This window comes from Amphibalanus amphitrite, unplaced genomic scaffold (assembly GCF_019059575.1).
Source record: "Amphibalanus amphitrite isolate SeventyFive unplaced genomic scaffold, NRLGWU_Aamphi_draft 000374F_arrow, whole genome shotgun sequence".
Lineage (NCBI taxonomy): Eukaryota > Metazoa > Arthropoda > Thecostraca > Balanomorpha > Balanidae > Amphibalanus > Amphibalanus amphitrite.
This window is the reverse complement of record NW_024881868.1, coordinates 73,909-86,066: the sequence shown is the minus strand read 5'-3', so window position 1 is coordinate 86,066 and position 12,158 is coordinate 73,909. Positions and strand designations below refer to the sequence as shown.

Below are 12,158 nucleotides of genomic sequence, written 5' to 3'. Positions count from 1 at the left end.
CCTCAAAATTCAACTTTAAAGTACTCATCTGAAGCGTCTCGTCGCGCTCTTTCGTTTGCCGCCTCGTGCGTTTCGCTGCGCCTATTGGTTCTCGAGTTATCGGCTGGGGGCGTTTAACGCCCCCCCCCCCAGCAAACGGTGGGTGGCGAAATACCCCAGCAACTGCCGGGTTAAGGATCACTTTATAACCATATAACTTTTTGGAATCAGTGAGGCCTAAATATATTTTGTAACTAATTACGCAAGCTGGGTCGCCAACTGGGAGAGATCAAACTTGTAACTTTTTTGCGATTCTCATGCATCACTTTTCATATTTTCTTTTGTCAAATTTGATATATCGGTTATGATAAAATAATAAAACGTTGTATATGGCAACGCACAAGGTTGAAAGCGTGCTCACAGTTTACACCATGCAATTGACAAATAAAAAAGGATGTAACAGCTGTGCCACTTGACCTGACTTTATAGTGTCCCGGACCTACATACTCTTGGATAAATCTGACGGTGACTATAAATGGCGCCAAAGCGCACCTCAGTGTGATTGGAAAGGAGACGTTTGGTGTCCACGGGGACGGGGCGAGAACACCCATTTCCGGCACTGATTGCTGCCAAAGCGCCATCGCGCGCCCCGAGGGCCGGGACTCTTGACGAGTTCCGAATCGCTAAACTTCACCCGGACGTAGTCTTCTGCATCGCATATTGGTGCAGTCGCCGGAGGTGAAAAGTACTACCTTTCCATACGTTCCATACCAAATAGAGAGCTGCAGATGCGATAAATAATATGCCGCAGAGTTTTGCCGAGAATAGTGCGTGTTTGTCGGGGGTCTTGGGCGCGGCGACAAAAGAACCATAATGCGCCCTTTCTATCAGCACTGGATGTCAATGGGTAAATTGGCGGTTGTAAACTGATAGAAAAGTAATTAGCGATTCTTACATTCATGAGCTGTCTTATTTGGCGATGTAATATAAATGTGCAGACTCATTCTTGGGTTTGCTCGTATGCGTTAAAACATGCATCAGAAGCATTTACCAGAATACACAAAGTCTGATGAAAATGGTTGAATGTCGTATCAAGGCACGAATGCGTTACTTTACAGGCTGGCACGTTTCATTAAGTGCCCTTTGATCTGAGCAGGCATGTACAGATAGATCCTTCTATAGCAAACTTCAAACAACTTTTGCTGTCTGCTGAACTTAGTAATTTCATTGTAGCGCAATGCCCTAAATTCCTCGCTCGAATAATTGCTTGAACAATTTCATAATTAACCTTCGCCCCAGTGGTGGGGGGGGGGGGGCATATGTTACCACCCTGTAGCGTTTTTTGCGTGTAAATAAAAAACCGCGGCGCGTAGCGCCGCGCCGCTTGGGGTAGCTTTTGGTACATCAATTTTGGACAATGTGTGAAATTTTCGACCCCAGGTCATGTCAGGTCAGGTCACCAGGTCAAGTTAACTGACCAAGCCTAAAAAAGTTTGCAATCATGCCCAGCCTGCAGTGTTTGTCAGAAAGGTTTTAAACTTGGTGGATTGCATGATGTTATGGGCGCCTACAATTTGTATATCTCGGATTTTTTATATCCGTGACCTAAGGTCAGGTCAGTGGCGTGACCTTTCCATTACAAGTCAATGGAGAAAAATGAAAATGCCTCTAGATCCGTGTGTACGCATAGGAACAGTCCAAATATTTCAGAATCACAATGATTTGGACCACCCGTGATGACCAGGGTGTCATTTTTGCTGATGGCCTCTAGAAAGGTCATCCGAGGTCATTTGAGGCTACAAACAGATTTTTGCCAATAACTCGCGATTGGAAAGAGATAGAACGCTGAGGATGGTCTCATTGTGTTTGTCTTCCCGAGACGCATCGACTGATATGCAACATGGCCTTTTCCGGTCAGGTCATGACCTTGACCTGAGGTCAAATTTTCAAGTTGACCTTTCAAGGTCAAATTATAGTTCAGTCGACGCGTCTCGGCGAGAGGAACACGATTCTGGCAATAAAAATGTCGTGGCTTTTTGTTGTCGAAAGTTATTGTCAAAAAACACTTTTCGTAAAAACAGCTATTTTTGGAGTTTTTGCCCTCTGGAGGCTAAACCCGTGACCTGAGGTCAATTTTGATAATGACCTTTTGAAAAGAAGAGTTCAAGAGCTATCGATTGCTTTTCCATGCGTTTTTCTAGCTACCATAGTTCCTGAGATAATGGCATGTTTTCTGAAAAATATAATGAACATTGGCAAATTTTGACCTTTGATGACCTCTGGTGACCCCGATATCGCTATAAGATGAAAAATGACTGAAATACTTTCAAACGAACGCATTGAGAGCAATCGACTGCTTTTTACCGCGTCTTTCTAGCCCTCTTTGTTTTTGAGTTAGAGGTGGGTGGTAACATATGCCCCCCCCCCCCACTAGGGCGAAGTTGGCGGAGACCGCCATTGGGGCGCGGGTTAACAATGTGAAAATAAATTGGTTTCAAGACCAAAATGCCCTGTATAAGTGTATAGACTACATATTCCTGTAGACGGCTGACACGTCCATAATCCGTGTGTCTATCTGTCTGCACAGACGTGTTCCGGAACCTGGTGGTCTGCCAGGGCCAGCGACATCAGATCAACTGCAACGACGCCAAGATCGCCATCTACTCGGCCAGCTTCGGCGTCACTAAGCACGGCAGCGTGGAGTGTCCGCAGGCGCCCGGCGTCACCGTCACGGGTGGGTCCGCCTCCGCTCCTCAGATATTGCAGGGCTGGCCACTGATCACTGAGCACTGGTCAGTGCTTACTGGTGGGCTCCACCATGGGCTCCACCAATGACCGGTTAACCCTCGCCCGCACATGCCATTTTCCCATCCTAGAACGCACATGGGGGGGGGGGGGTTGCCACCCCCCCGCGCCATTTCGTTCCTGTTGGAGATAGAGCTTAGCAGTAAAGACCAAAAAGATTCTTTGGGAAGAGACGAATCCAACGATACCCAGTTTTACCTTCTCAGGTCAGTCATTGACCTTCCAGGTCAGGTCAAACTAAAAAATGTTGCTGTTTTGGGTCACCGTTGGATATCAAGTGTGCTGCTTATCAAATACCGATGACGATGCTGTTTTCTGGTGCCAAGCCAGCTAGAACCTCTTTGTCACACTATCCGACCAGAATTTTGCTGCTGAGGTCATTTCAGGTCAAGTTAGGTCAAGGTCAATTATATGTGTTTGTATGTCTGTGTGTGTCTGTGTGTATACTGATGTGTGCACCGATTGTTTTTGGGTCCATATTACATGAAATCATGATCTGAGAAGCTTTTACCAAAAATGCAGTCAAAAAACTTCAAAAAAAGTAAATTCAGCTTGCCTAAAACGCAATTATCTTAGGTGACCTAGGTTGACCTTGACCCTGACCTTGACCCCTGTACATCGTCGAACAACATGTTCCATGATAGGTAGGAGGTAAGACTGGCAAAAAAGGCCGAAATCAGGGTGTCAAAAGCTCATAAGGCCCATGGCAAACGCAAGATGTTGAGAATTGGCCATTTGGGTCATGACATGACCTGAAAAACAAGGTCATATCTCCGAAACCAAAAATCACAGAAACTTGAAATTTTCAGTAGACATCAAGAAAGGATAGAGGAGCAGCTATACGAAAAATCAGCCTTCTAGCTCAAAAAATGTTGAGTGCAGAGCAGAAAGACTACCTGGGGGGGGGGGGGGTGGCAACCACCCCCCCCCATGTGCGGGCGAGGGTTAATGACACAAAGTTGCAAGCTGCAACTTTTGTTACTGCTGCCCAGTCCAGTGCTCACATGTAACAATTGGAAGTGCTCTGTTACATCCTGATGTTGTCATGCCAAATGGCACATGCGCTGCACGCTGTACATGCTCGTAAGATGAAACGCATACAATGGACGGTAAGAAAGATTCGTACGTAATTTACGCTCAACAACATCCACATACATAAACCATACGGTATTGTTTAATATAGGTATCATAATTCGCCAACTGCGTCATTCGTTCTATTTTTGTCTCATTCACCGATGACCGCTAACCCCGTTTCCTGTTGGTCTTCTCGCAGATTGTCAGGCAAGCTTTACCTCGGAGAAGATGATCAACATGTGCCAGGGTCACTCCAGCTGTGAGCTCAACGCTGACGCAAACTTCTTCAACCGTCCCTGCCCCGCCGACCACAACGCCTACCTCAAGGTCACCTATACATGCGGTGGGTGCTTCTCAGCAGAGGAGGTATTGCCAGTTCCCAGTTGCCACTCTTGGCAGTATCGGATGACAATGTGAATTACATGATAATTGAGTGAGCTGGGTGTTTATGAAGCGCTTTCTGTGATTTGTTTCACTCACTTATATACCAACTTATTTGCCCTATGTTCACAAGGCGGCGAAACTTTATTGCTCGTTCATTCAATGTTGGCGTTGCTGCAGTCTCTGGCGAGCCTTTGTACGCGAGCAGATTTACCACTGGTATAGATATACTCTCGGACAGAGTTGGGCTCCAGTAGCATTGTTTATCGTCACCGCTGACGAACTTACTACCATCGATCGCGGTTTCGGGTCCTCGTATCTCTGTTTGGCTTTTGTGAGCTATTTTCGTCAACATTTGCAGTAAGATGTCGAAAGGCGTTTTAGTGTCACTGTTATATAGATATCTAGAGTCTGATGTTTAATTAGGATACAAATTGTCTCATTGTTACACTGATGACATATTTTTACCGTCAGGCAGGCCCAAAACAGCCATCAAAATTGAATTAATTATCACATTGAAGCAATGCTCATTTTCTGAACAATTTACGCCACCAGCTGAAAAAAGAACGTAAATCGATGGATTCATGAAATGATGAAGTTCACACTTAATAGACGCCATTTTCTTTTCGTTCTTCACATAACCTGTAGGCACCGTCGTTGCTTCGGAACATTTGTTCTACATATTTTACTTTTCCCTATTTGCTTCTTCGGAATAGGTGAAAAATTGGAGCTTGTGAATAGGGAATCACGGAAGTAAGATGAGGATATCCATTTAAATGCACCTTCAGTGTTATTTCATTCCAACTAAGTGAGTTTTTGTTTTGTTTTGTAGTTTTAGGCCCGTTCGGCCTGACCAGGCCTTTTTCAGAGCGGAAGGATGATGGGAATCAGGGGAGACATTGGTCCGGGCGGTCACCCTGGCGCGCCGCCGGGGCGGAGCCCGTCACAATGCAGGTTAACCAGCCCCACAAACGGTCACCCACACCGCACGTGAGCCTGCTCCTGAGGAGCTACTCATGTCGGACATAGGTGACGGTCCAGTCTGGATCAGGGTATCATAGGTGTGGTGGAGAAGGGGTTGATCCTCCTGAGGATGGAAAAGACTGAAAAGGTCACTAAATATTTCTGAAAGGATCGACCTTGTCACTTGTGATGTCTTCCAATTTTGTGCTTCCCGCTAGACAACGCATGACTTACAATTTGCCTGATGCTCTCATATTGCCTAAGAAGACTAATCTGTATGCGTTGTGCGTGAACATACTTAAATTATATCTGTTTTCAGTTCCAAAGACAATCCTCCGTGAGAAGTACGATCAGGAAGAAATGGCTCGCAGACGAAACGCGACAGAAGCGCCCTCTGTAAAGCGAAAAGTTCTGCCTCCGGACCAGGATGCCTCGAGCCCGTCACCTAGTGGAAAAAGTGAGTACTAACGCTAGCTAGAGCTCGCTACTGGTTAGGTACTGGTTCGACCGGGACACTAAACCCATTTGACCGGGGATTGGCTCGACTTGCATGCTGTACACGATGACCTTCATCATGGCCCGTATCACCTGTCTGTAAATAAAACGTTGTCAGTTGATATAAAGCTAATGTGCAGCAGATTTAAAATCAAAATAAAACTTAACGCGCCTCGGTTCACATCCGCTAACATTCTAATCTAACACCACGAGCGACTGTTCTACACATACCTAACTTATCTTAGAAGTGGACTATTTCTTTAGCGTCCTTATAAGTTATAAGTAAAAATGCATAACGTCTTGGCATCGGCATTAGTATGGAGTTGCAACGAATTTTCTTGTCATACTATACAATGTTGTATTAATGTTGCGTTATCATTAGATACATACATGAGCCAGGCGAAAGAAGATCACAGGCTGCTGATTAAATCATTAAAAGGCTGCTGATTGCTGCTGTGATTCACAACAGCAATCAGCGTGGTTCTCAGCGGGTTATCAAAACTTTTGATGCTGACGTTATCAGTCAACCACCACAGCACTCTTCTGTCGGTGGTGCTCTGGGGTAACAGGCCTCATCTAGGCTTTCAGGGTGGTTATGGGGGAAACAATGGGGGACGCTGTTTGGCGCGTGACATAAGCCACTTTGTCATTTATATTTATGCAATATCGCATTAGAAAACAGTGTCTTACTAAGCATGCTCTGAAATGAGGAAGAGTGAAAAAGAGTGTCGTTGACACATTACCATTCCGTTATGATGAATTTGTACTATAATATATTACTACCATTATGGTAATTAAGTGTAGCAACAGCGCAAAGTGCAAACTGCAGTGCAACCAAAACGACGCTCGTTAAACATTAACCCTCGCCGGCCGAGGGGGGGGGGGGCGGGTGCCGCCCCCCCCATAGGGTTTTTTCGCGATAGCTCCGAACACGCTGGCGATAGAGAGCTGAAACTTGGCATACCTGACCTTTGATCCAAGCCGGATCTTTTGACACCAACCGCATTTTTGGGTCAGGTCAGGTCACTGACCTATGACGTCATAAGTGAACCTCTGCACGGTCTTCAGATGTCGCAACTTCGCAACGCCCTCACTGCCAGAGGAGATGTCACAGGGAAATGAAACTTGCAGGATCTAGTATCCATTATGAGTCCCACAACTTGTATATCTCGGATTTTTCCTAAAGGTCATATGAGGTCAGGTCATTTTCGTGACCTCACCATTATAAGTCAATGGGGAAAAATTAAAACTGCTATTCTGGCGCCGGGAACGATCTCCAACTATCTCAAGCACACAGAATCGTGATTTGATACACTCCTTGCAAGGTTAGATGCGTCACTTTTGCAATGTTGACCTTGCGTGACGTCATTTATGACGTCATCAAGGTCAAATTAGTTTTTCGTCAATAACTCTTGATCAAATTGAGCTAGCGAGTCGGGAAAGGCACCAATGGACTCAGGAAGGCCTGCCGAATCGAATGATATGCGACATGACCTCTTTCGACCAACTTCGTGACCTGGGGGTGCTGACCTGACCTTGACCTGAGGTCAACACCCCAAGTTGACCTGACCCGGACAAAAAGTATATCATTCGACGCGCCTGAGCGAGGCAAACACGATGCTGCCAAAATCGGCGCTCTGCGGCCGTTTTTTGCGAAGTTATTCACCAAAAACTGAACCGTACCCTGGGGCACTTGACCTGACCTCAGAGGTCACCGGTTGACCTAGGACCTTAAAATCGGGTACCAATCTCTGCGTCTCGTAACGGCGCACACGCTCGTTTTTTCCGCGACGCGCTAGCTCCACCAGGGGCGAAACGGCGAGGGGGGGGTCGTACCCGCCCCCCCCTCGGCCGGGGCGTATGTAGAAAACCAATAGGTCCGGCGAGGGTTAAAGGTAACAGTTATATCACTGGTGGCCATTGCTTTTGTGTTGCTAGGTACAAAACATTGTTGCGCACAAATAACCTATTATCAACACTGTTTTCTGAGAGCATTTTTTACTCATCCCAGTATAATTCGAAGCTTGCGTTAAATTTTTAGCCTGCTTTAATTAACCGATCTATAATCAAGGAATCGATGCGTGACAAAACCGTTTTGTGTAACTGGCTGACTACCGACCGGTGGCCAGCGTAAACTGGCGGCCGGCACGCAAAGCTGCACCCAAATTCTGAGAAGTAATCGAAGACTCTGCAGTCAATCGTTTGCAAATTACGGTATATTTGATAGGGACTCTGTCCACGGTAAGGAGAGCCAGGACTGAGTGCTACAGGCTGCCCCTTGATTGGACTCCGGATGACGTCACCTGGACTGTCGCTTCTGTGCGAGCTATTTCGGTCTACTAATGACGCTCCGGTTCGGGTTGGTTTCCCGTGACCTTGTCGGCTATTTCTAGGGGCGAGATATGTCAACATTGATGTATGTGGTTCAATATCGTAATTTATACGTGGTGCGAAATGCGTAGTATTTTGCATGCTTATTGGTGACGATTATATAATTATATACTGACGATTATAATTGGTCTCTCTGCGACACTGTGCGTGCACGTGAGGTGCAGGCCAGGGGATTCCGTGAACGCCTTATACCGTGAAAATGGACTCGGCCGGTGACCGTTATTGCTCGAAGTCATGTTCCAACGGCAATTGTCTTCAAGAGTAGGGCTACCGCTCGATTTTGCGAATTATTTTTAATTTGATATTAACCCTCGCCGGCACAGGGGGGGGGGGGGGTTGATGCAACCCTCCCTAAGGTTTTTTCGCGAATAACTCGCGTAAAAAGCGGCCGATCGCGACGAAACTTTCAGTACCCTCGCATTGATCAATTTTACACCCACCCTGAAAATTTCGTGACCCTGAACCCAATGACCTTTGACCTGTGACCTCTTTTCTGTGACCATGTTTGGCCGAAATCGCGGTTCGGCGCATGTCGGCTCGCATTAGCCGCGCGTTTGCAAGCTTTTCGTGGTTTCAAATGTTCAAACATGTGATTTGATGTTGCTCCCATGCATTAGGGTGGGTGTCAAGGTCACCTGAAGGTCAGGTCAGGTCATTGACCTTTGGTGACCTCGGGTGACCTCGGTTCACTTTTTCGAGTTTTACATGTTTCTAGGCTAGTTTTTGGAGCTGAATCCGAATTTAGCAGCCATTTGAACATTGACGAAGTAGTTTTGGTGCATTCGTAACATGTTACGAAGCTGTCCGAGGCGGTTGACACGTATTACGAATACCCGTCACAACCCCTACCGGTTGACCTGACCTGACCTGACCCGACCTGGTCTAAATGCTTAAAGACATCATTTCTGATCAAAACTAACACGATATTCGTGATCAGCACCCCGGAAAACCACATAGCAGCCACACTTTACGACTTTCTAACAGGTCCCGATTTTCCCGGTTTTCGGGTCATTGACCTGACCTGGAAGGTCACCCGATGACCTAGGACCTTAACATTGGGTATCATTGGCTTCCTCTCGTGACGGGCAACACGCTCGTTTTTTTCCGCGAAGCTCTAGCTCGATCAGGGGCCAAACGCGAGGGGGGGTCGTACCAACCCCCCCCCCCTTGTGCCGTCGAAGGACTCAAAATGGCCTGTGCCGGCGAGGGTTAAAACACGCAAGACGCAGTTTCTCCTTTTTTGGATGGGATAAATCCTTTCAAAAATAAAACATATACTCGAGAACTATAATTGCTAATTCCAAGCTAATTTCTGCCTCACACCCTATTTCCTTGCACCTGAATAGAAGTAAATATCATACGCCATTCAACTATCTCGCAAAATAAAGAGCGCACTGTCATTGTTCGTAGCGTTGGACATAATCGAAGCTGACTGATCGCATGGGGTTCCATTGAAAATTCGTCTGTATCGGAATACGAACGTCACAGCATCTGACAGGCTCCGGCTAGAGGTCCGTCTGCCGCGCCTTTCAGAGGCGGGGTCGTGAACGGTTGCCACCATCCGGTCTTTGTGACGACACTCGGCAGAGATCTGGTACTCGTCGTGAGCTTTCTGCGCCTGTGTGCTGCGAATTCCCGGCTGGCTGAGAGACATCAGTCCCATGCTGTTCACTCTTGGTTTGGGTTTGCTGAGCGTAATTAGGCCTTCCTGCGTGAGACGCAGTTTTGAACTCCATTCAACCTCCTGGTATAACCAGCCCTCGCCAGGCACAAAACTGTCGCCAAACCTGGTCGTCGTGTCGTGGCGTGCTCGGATGTCGTTATAGGCTCGTGCCGCTATGCCGTTCATTTGAACAGCGCTCGGCCCTGAGCCAGAGTGCGTGTCAGGGGCGACGAGTTGGTCGCTACTGGTGACACCGCCGCCAGCAGTTTGAACAGATGGCGGTTCAGACGGTAGTCAAGCTAGCTTGGAGGGGTAGAGACTAGCCAGTGCCCATGCCAAAGCGAATCGAAAGGGCCATGGGGCGTCCTTGTGGCATAGAAAGATAATATCTTTGTGGGTCATCAGGAGAACTGCGATCGAACGGGGATGGGCTGACGGAGGTGACGGAGCTATGGCGGGCGTTTGACGGAGATCTGTCGAGCTACGAACAAAACCTAAACGAAGCTCAAACGTACAGTTACTTACGGAGATATCAAAGAACCCTATATGGGGCTACTGACGGCGCAATAACACACCAATACCGGGCTATTGACTGAGATATGACAGAATAATGACGGAGCTCTTCGAGACTAACGGAGCTATGCACGAACTCAAGACACCTGACTGTCTAATTTGGGAGCTAACACGGAATAGAGCCCTGACAGACCTGACCGGACACTGCATCATGGTATGCCAATGGAGCGGCGGCAAACCCGTACAGTTGACAGACAGAGCTGGCGGCCGTGTGCCGTTTACTCAGCAGCCTATAGTGGCATGTAACGACATTGACTGGCCCTGTATGTACGGTCAACTTCTGGCCTGAGCCTCGCCACCGGCGCATGTCGGGTCGATTGGTTGACACAGCACCAGCCACTATTGGTGGCTGGTGCATGCATGACCTTCTGGCTTCTGGGCCTCTCTGCAGCGAGTGGTTGATTGGATAGTCACCGCACTCATGAAAAAAATTGCTGCGTGGCCACTCGATGTTTAGGAAATATTAGTTTTCGGTTTGGAAGCGTATGTGTCAAAACTGTGCTGTTTTTTCTGGATTTTGTGATTTTTATGGTGAATAAGTACGCCTGGTCAGTGGCTTCATTCTTGCACTGTATCGATCATCTCATGATGAAGCGAATCTCCTGCGTGACTGGGGTCCCTCCTCGCTTCGGAATAAATAATTGAGCGCCGATCGACCCTGTGTCTGTCTGCAGTATGAGCCGCTCCGAGGGCCTGTAAAAACCGCTCCAACAAAATGAAGTACAGTTTATAGACTGCACGTTTTCGAGTTTAAACTGCTGACCAGCGTTTTTTCATTACTTAGTTATTAGGCGATGCAACATTCAGAACAATGACTGGTATAGGTATGCTTATAGGACTTCTTAGAGGTGGAAATTATGACCTTAGCAACGCTCAATTCCGGTGAAAAAGACTTATCCCATTTTTGTTAAATAGAGGGTTTTGCATTTTCACTGTTTTATAGTATAGAAATATGTAATACCACTTTCACTAACATAGCCAATAACAATAAGAATAATAGTTAGTAGCCCCACACATTCGCTGGATAGTGTCGCTGTTAATGCATGCCCAGCCCCAGCAGCATTTCATTTTCTGGTGAATAAAGGTGTGTGTGTGTTGTGAATGAGTGTAATACACATTTCCCGCTGCGACTAATAACTTATAATGCCTGCTGTAACCGTATCGTCCTGTCTTGAATAAGTGTTTCTCATATGCATCGCTTCATGCTGTCATAATAGTTCAATGTACTCGTAGACAGTCACTTTTTAGCCATCATATCTATTGTACTCTTATGTTTGTGCTATACTCTGTAACAGTAGAATTAAAAGCCATGTGTGTTTTATCTTGTTTTAATTTTATTTCTTCGCATTCATGTACTCATGTTCCTCATGTAACATACCTTCATGTCACAATGGTTTTTGTCTCCCAATGGTTCACCACTACCCAACCTACCGGTTTCCGCATCTCTCTGTATAGGTCGATTTCACTCGACTGAGCCTAGACCAAAGTCCCATCGCCTGTCGACTGAGCCTAGACCAGACTTCCATCGCCTGTCGTAGCCAGATGTCCACCCGGGATCTATGCCTTCTGTCATTGATTTTTCTTCCAATTCATATCCGGCCAAACAACGTCTTCCCATGCCACCTTGCATGGACTCATGGCCTGTCGTTTCCTAAGTACCTCGTTAGATTGCAGTCTATCCCGTCTTCAGATAATAACATTCTGCTGCCTATTGTTCATGGCATGCTCTTATTATTATGTTTTATAAGAAGATTTATTCAAATGAACGACTCTAGGGGCTTCAAGACTGCTTCATTCCTGTTATTCTTAATTCATCTTCGAAATTTATCAAGAA

The 12,158-nt window shown here is 46.6% G+C and overlaps 1 protein-coding gene across 8 annotated transcripts in view; it reads left to right on the top strand.

The window, feature by feature from the left end:
- The window catches only part of LOC122389845 (protein eva-1 homolog C-like), an 89,573-nt gene that overhangs the window by 58,904 nt on the left and 18,511 nt on the right, over positions 1-12,158 (top strand). For all 8 annotated transcript variants that reach the window (XM_043382283.1, XM_043382287.1, XM_043382285.1 and 5 more), the window contains exons 4-6: positions 2,567-2,713; positions 4,058-4,201; positions 5,522-5,659. In XM_043382283.1, the coding sequence (XP_043238218.1) occupies positions 2,567-2,713; positions 4,058-4,201; positions 5,522-5,659 (429 nt within the window). The remainder of the gene's footprint in view (positions 1-2,566; positions 2,714-4,057; positions 4,202-5,521; positions 5,660-12,158) is intronic.